Source organism: Oncorhynchus keta, chromosome 19, assembly GCF_023373465.1.
Source record: "Oncorhynchus keta strain PuntledgeMale-10-30-2019 chromosome 19, Oket_V2, whole genome shotgun sequence".
NCBI classification, from domain to species: domain Eukaryota; kingdom Metazoa; phylum Chordata; class Actinopteri; order Salmoniformes; family Salmonidae; genus Oncorhynchus; species Oncorhynchus keta.
In genome coordinates this window covers 38,380,947-38,387,902 of record NC_068439.1, presented here as the reverse complement: position 1 = coordinate 38,387,902, position 6,956 = coordinate 38,380,947, and the positions used below count along the sequence as shown (strand labels likewise).

Genomic DNA, 6,956 nt, shown 5'->3' with positions numbered 1-6,956 from the left:
TACAAAACTAACCACGCTGCATTTTGGTCCGCCTCTCTTTCACCAGAAGAAAACCGTTACAAATAATGAGTTATGACAATACTTGTTGCACTATAATAAACACAAAGTAATAGGGCACTGTGTTGTAATATGTAAACATCCATATCGTGGAAGATTTAAAGGCACTGTTCGTGGAGTCTGCATTCACGGTAAACACTGCATATCTTGGCTCAATTCTAAGTGACTTTTACATTTAAATGCGGATCGTCCGTCATACTTCCGCGATATGGATTGAATCCAGCACTAACTTTAACTAAAATGAAATAGACTCAAACTCTGCCTGATGGAAGATTGACATAAAACAAAGGAAGAAAAACACATCTTTTGGGCTGATATCCACTTCTGCTTTTGGGGTCTTCTTTCAGCCGGTCTCTTTCACAGTTTCACTACTGCTAAACTAGTGCCCCCACCTCCACCCCCCATCAACACTGGGACATCACAAGGTCAATGAAAGGATCCCAGAGGCCATGTTTCCGTTCACAAATATTTTCAGTGTATTTCTGCTTTCTGTTTACTTCCCCTTGTTGGTTTAAAAAAACGTGGTTGCGTAATTCCACCTCCGACACCTTCAAAATAACAGCTATGCACGAGTTGGCTAGCTCGAATGCGATTGAATCTAGCCTTGAATCTACAAGTGTCAGGACACAGTTTAGACACAGTGTCTAAGCAATGCTGATTCCTTGGCTTGTGTGAGAATCCTAATCTTGAGAATGTAATCATGATGATCAGTGACAAAAACAAAAATGGTAGCAAAGAAAAAACACAACTTGTGTAATTACATGCACAGTAGCACCCTTCACCCCACTGCCATCAAACCCATGTTATTATTTCACTTGTTGCTCAATTCAAGACCTTTACCCTTTTGACTCATGACGAATCAAAAGATTCAGACAGACAGTAGTATAGGACAACAGTGTTGGTTGAAGAATGTGATATGCGTTAGCAACTGGTCAATTTGCTTCACACACTTATTGATTTAGACAAGTCTTTTACATTATGTAATACATTGAAATGATAAAATCCCCCCCAAAAAAGATATCACAATATTTAACGTATCACCACTTACACTATTCAAAATAGTCCAAACATTTTTTCTTTGCATTGGACATTTTAACCTTTGACATATGTTACAAAAGGCAACAATGCCGAGAAATTATGATACAGGGGGAAGAGCGTCATTTTTTAAAAGGGGGTAGATCAGCTTTAATATTGCATACAAATTGTGGCTTTATGTCATTGCCTGCATCATTTTCAGTCCCCCATATATATATAATTTATATGTACAGTACCCGTAAAAAGTTTGGACACACCTACTCATTTAAGGGTTTTCTTTATTTTTTACTATTTTCTACATTGTAGAATAATAGTGAAGACATCACAACTACGAAATAACACATATGGAATCATGTAGTAACCCGAAAAGTGGTAAACAGCTTTGCACAGTCTAGGCATTATCTCATCCAAATCATGAGGTAGTTACCTGGAATGCATTTAAATTAAAAGGTGTGCCTTCTTAAAAGTCCATTTGTGGAATTTATTTTCTTCTTAATGCATTTGAGCCAATCAGTTGTGCTGTGACTAAGTGGGGGTGGTATACAGAATATATCCCTATTTGGGCCAAGAAACAAGAGCAATGGACATTAGACTGGTGGAAATCTGTACTTTGGACTGATGAGTCCAACTGTGCGATTTTTGGTTCCAACCACCGTGTCTTTGTGAGACGCAGAGTAGATGAACGGATGATCTCTGCATGTGTGGTTCCCACCATGAAGCATGGAGGAGGAGGTCTGATGGTGTGGGGGTGTCTATGATTTATTTAGATTTCAAGACACACTTAACCAGCATGGCTACCACAGCATTCTGCAGTGACACGCCATCCCATCTGGTTTTCTGGTCTTTAATGCAGAGCTAACAGACAAGTTCCTGACCTTCTCCCCTTTCCACTTGCTTCCTCCATTTTTGTGGTAATGATGCAATCAGTTGGTTGCAATTTTGGATTAAGTAAAAATATATATATATATTTTTGTTCACTGCATGTGTGACATAACTTCACCAGTCCTATTTATGATATAATTTGCAAAGATTATACAGTGCTTTGTACATTTGTTCCCAAAATAAAGTTTTTTTTAATCAATTAGTATATTTGATTTTAACAACAATATTTGTTCTAATATTTGTTCTGTCTTTTCTGGTGTATTAAACTGAACTGTTCTGTTTGTTCCCATCCATTCATGTCCCTTCTCCTCCATTGTCCTGAGGGAGATTGCTGTTTCTCTGCATCCTGGACCTTTGGGCCTTTCATGAACGACACAGAGGACATGATGTAGCTAGCTACACAGTTTCAGACAAGACAGGAAAACAGTTCTGATTCATATTTAGATTATTTATCAAAAGATAAATAGACTTCAGCTGAACTGTCTCTCTTACATACTTTTATTTCAGCACAAGAGTTCTGAATAAGCAGAGAGATGGAGTTTCAGAAGAGATACATTGAATAACTAGTGTGAATTGAATTGTGCGAATGTGATGTTTGTCACTGCAAATTAATTCACCATCCTGTCTCTTTAAACTGGCAACCACAGTGCTTAAGCTGAGCCACTGTGTTCACCACAGGATAGACCAGTCACACTACTGAGACATGATAGAGACAGTCTAACTGTGAGGAACAATGTGGTGACTAAAAGAGAAACAAGCGACCACCACACTTCCTCAAGTCCAGCTGTCCAGATTACATCCTCTGTTTCTGACTTCCCTCTCCCTTTCTTTCTATTTTCTCTCTAATCTTTCATTTCCCCCTTTCAAATCATCAATGAGAGTGAATGAGGTGTTACCGATATGTAAAATTCACCAATGGCACATAAGGATGCTGTCCTGTGGAAGACACTGATTCTAAATGGAAACACTAAAATGGAAATAATGTTTTTCTCCCTGTTGAAACCTGAAGTTGACTTTTAGTAGAAATAACATGACTGAAGTCATCTATGACTTCCCCCAAAAGGTTGTGTCATTTCCCCCTTTTATGCTATTTTCTAGGCACAGTTCCACTTTCTTTCTGTGATGTTCATCACATACATCAAAACATTAGCACTTAACACTTTGAAACTGTGAGAGTTATTTATTCAGTCATTTACATAAATTCACAGTCTCTATGTATCCCCTGTGGTCTAGCTTCCGCCTCTCTTAGCTAGCTACAACAAACTCTCTTAGCTAGCTACAACAAACTCTCTTAGCTAGCTACAACAAACTCTCTTAGCTAGCTACAACAAAGTCAATGGAATGTGAACGGTTTGAACAACTACACAAGCTACACAAGCTATTCAGCTATACAGTGTTAACTAGCCTGTAAATTAATAAGGAATGAAACCCCTCCTCATACCAAATGTGACTTCCCTCAGAAGTTGGCCACATTCACTCGAGACTGACCAGTCACCATTACAGGTCGTGACGCAGGGCCAGAACTATCATCCACTGTGCGCTCGTTGGACTGCGTGGACCGACCATCCCTGTCATCGGCTAGTGCTCTCTGGTACACCCCCGCTAAGCTCTGCCTGAACCTTGAACCCCTCATGTCCAACCCCATACAGAAGTACAGCAGCGGGTTCACACAACTGTTGAAGTAAGCAAAGCCTTTGGCCACTGTCAGCCCCACCTTCACCATGTTATTCTTGCTGTACATCATTTTGGCCAGTAGAAGGCAGTGGTAGGGTGCCCAGCACAGGAAGAAGGCACAGACCAGCGATGCCAGGATACGAAGGGGACGCGACTTGCCCGACAGGCGGGTGCGTCGGATGCCCAGTCCTGCTAGGACGTAGCAGCAGAGGATGATGAGAAAAGGAAGCAGGAAACCGCATAGGAAGCGGATGGAGTAGAGCGCTAGCTTAGCGCTGTTGTCGCCTTCCATTGGCTCCTTGACCTCCAGCGAGCACTTGCTCAGGTTGTTCTTGCCCAGGTAGACCTGGCGGTAGGCAAAGTAAGGGGCGCTCAAAATGGCCGCCACCGCCCACACGCCGGTGCTCATCAGGCGGGCGGCGCAGAGTGTCCGGCGGCGTTTGGTAAAGACGGGGTGCCAGACGCACAGTGCCCGGTCCATGCTGATGACGGCAAGCAGGAACACGCTGCAGAACATGTTGGTGTACTTGAAGAAGCCATTGAACTTGCACAGGAAGATGCCGAACGGCCAGTAGTCGAAGAAGAGCTTCTTGGTCAGCGAGAGCACACGGCTCAGGCAGAAGATGAGGTCGGCCACGGCCAGGTTGACCAGCCACACGTTGGTGACGGTGGGCTTGAGCTTGAAGCCCGCCACCCAGATGACCACAGAGTTGCCCGTGGTGCCCAGGACAATGGTCAGCGTGTAGAGGACAATGATGAAGTTGTCCATGATGGCGTCAATGTCCACCACAGTGGTCTTGTCATCTCGGCCGGCTGAGGCAAGGAGGACGAATGGAAGCGTGGCGTTGGATGTCATGCTGTTAAAAAGGGCGAGAAGGGTGTGAATATACATAATGATTTCCTTATACATTACCACTTAATGGCTTTCCTCTAGATGAGTCATAAAGAGGAACACTTTTTCCTCTAATGATTTTGAACTTTGTCCAGCCAGTAGCCAGTCAGTTGTTATTATCAGGAAGAGGACTCATAGTCACAAATGGACAAAACTCTATAAATTCTTGACTGTAAGATTAAAATATCTTTGGCTTTTTTAGGAAGTATTCTGAATCTTCAGATGGGACCTTGTGTGCCGGGCATGATGTGATCTGTCCATGACAGTCTGAGTCATTCTGTGTCTGTGTCTGGGAATGTGTGTGTGTGTTTGTGTGAGTATGTGGCGGAGGTCTGGTACTATGAACTACCCACAGTTGTACTTTTTTGTTGTCGTTGCTTTTTCCAACGTGCACACCAGTGGAGGCTGCTGAGGGGAGGACGGCTCATAATAATGGCCGGAACGGAGTTAATGGAATGGTGTAAAACATGTGTTTGATGTATTTGATACCATTCCACTAATTCCGCTCCAGCCATTACCACGAGCCAGTCCTCCCCAACTAAGGTGCCACCAACCTCCTGTGGTGCATACCCACATACAATGCTATTCATCGGATACTGACATACCGTCCGCATTCCACCTAAAACATATCAGTCCAACAAGGAACTTGTAAGAACATGATTTGCCGTCCTGTTCCTCTTTGCATACAGTATCTCCATTTCCTTTCCAGAGGCATATATAGACAGGAACCATATAATGGTTTTGTCTTATGACTGATGTGACCAGTCTCTTGCCCAGGTGCCCTCTCATTAAGAGTCAGACCAGAGATACCTGGGTCATAGCAGCGGGACGTAGGGTGCTGGGGGTGTTACAGCACACTCTGGTGGTGAGATGTTAATCCGCAGTCAGCACCCCCGAGTCAAAACATCTTGCGGCTATGGCTTGGGGTAGAATATTAAGGCACAGTATCCTGTGCCATATACCCATTCCCATCAGTGAACCAACAGTAAAACAAACATATTCCTGTGGTCTAGCAACCAATAAGCTTCCAGTCCATATAAGTGAGGGGGTTTACTTAGGAGCAAGATTATTAGGAATGCATTATTATGAACTGAGCCAGGGACTCACTCCACCTCTTGGATGGCTTTTGTGGTTGTGCTTTTTTTTTTACAAGCAGAGGCTTCTTTGATATGACGCCGATACGATTTGCATTCACCAAAATACTTTCATTGCCATGAAGCTGACTCCCGGCACAAGTTCAAAGTCAATATTAGACTACATTCATTGGTTGTTCTTTATCAGTTTGAGGATGTAATCCATCCATGGAAATACACCTTACAAAGTAAAATCCCGATTATTTATCCAAAGCACTGTCGTTGACAGATGTGAGATACTATTTCTGTTTGAATTTCCTTATTGTCAAGATAAAGAACTATGTTTCATTGTTAGATTGACTGACATACTGCATGTACTGGTGACTTCACTGATCAATGGGACGAGCACAGTGGACTGATTGCTCTGGACTACAGTGTATAAGTTATGAGTATTTAGTCATTTTATTACGCCTCCTTTTTTATGGCACTGTTTGTGTTACTACTACAATATTTATGCTTGCCTACATGATTAAATGCTGTTTCAATAAACGCTGCAAAACAAACCTGCCATAATCCAGCCTAGCCTTTACTCAATTATAGGGTGTCATTTGCTGGGTCCCCCCCCCCCCACCCCTCCACCTCAATGTCATATTTGAATCTACAATAGTAATGTATATCAGAGGCTAATCATTATTCATCTAGTTGGCAACTCAACTTGAGCTGACATGTGGTAATGGAAAGCAATGGACACAGACAAAGGGTAACATCTTCTTCATGTAGTCCCTGACAGATGATCTGTATATGTTCAGCTAACTATACACAGAATCTCATCATTTGTCCAGAATGGGCTATAGCATGCTGCTACTGTACGTGTACAGCTTGAGTATAGTACAGCTAGTCAGGAGACAGAGTTGCTGCATGTCAAATGAGTTTACCTTGTCTCTAACTAAATCGAACCAGTCGTCTGTTTGATAGAACGTCGACAGAATGTTCTCTCCTGCCCTTGAAACTGTCCAAATGATGTGATTTAACAAAACGAAATGAGAAGTAAAGCCAAAAAATGCTGGGTACGGTTGATACTCATACTGATAATGCTTACCTATGAGTTGAGATGCTCCAGTAGTAGCTGACCAGTACTTCAGCTTCAATGGTTGAACAGAGTGTGGAGGTGCATAGTTCTATGCTGTGTGTCTGTGCAGATAGTTGTGTCTCTGTGTCAATACAATCCTCACCGTCGTCTTTGTCATCTCTGTGTGCATCAGTGTGTCTGTGCGAGCGAGTCGAAAGGATGTGGGCTCAAAACCCACTTGGGTGGCCACAGAAAAGACATGAGTTCTATGAAC

The 6,956-nt window shown here is 42.7% G+C and overlaps 1 protein-coding gene across 1 annotated transcript; it reads right to left on the bottom strand.

Moving 5' to 3' along the window:
• Nucleotides 1-3,134: 3,134 nt before the first annotated feature.
• LOC118398238 (fMet-Leu-Phe receptor-like) lies at nucleotides 3,135-6,956 on the bottom strand. The gene is made up of 2 exons (XM_035793394.2): nucleotides 6,713-6,956; nucleotides 3,135-4,505 (listed from the first exon to the last, which is right to left on the bottom strand). The coding sequence occupies exon 2, from the start codon at nucleotides 4,502-4,504 to the stop codon at nucleotides 3,431-3,433; it is 1,074 nt and encodes a 357-aa protein (XP_035649287.1). The 5' UTR covers nucleotide 4,505; nucleotides 6,713-6,956; the 3' UTR covers nucleotides 3,135-3,430.

Bases quoted from the DNA above. Each gene is read 5' to 3' on its own strand.
- LOC118398238 (XM_035793394.2), bottom strand. From the start codon at position 4,504: ATGACATCCAACGCCACGCTTCCATTCGTCCTCCTTGCCTCAGCCGGC.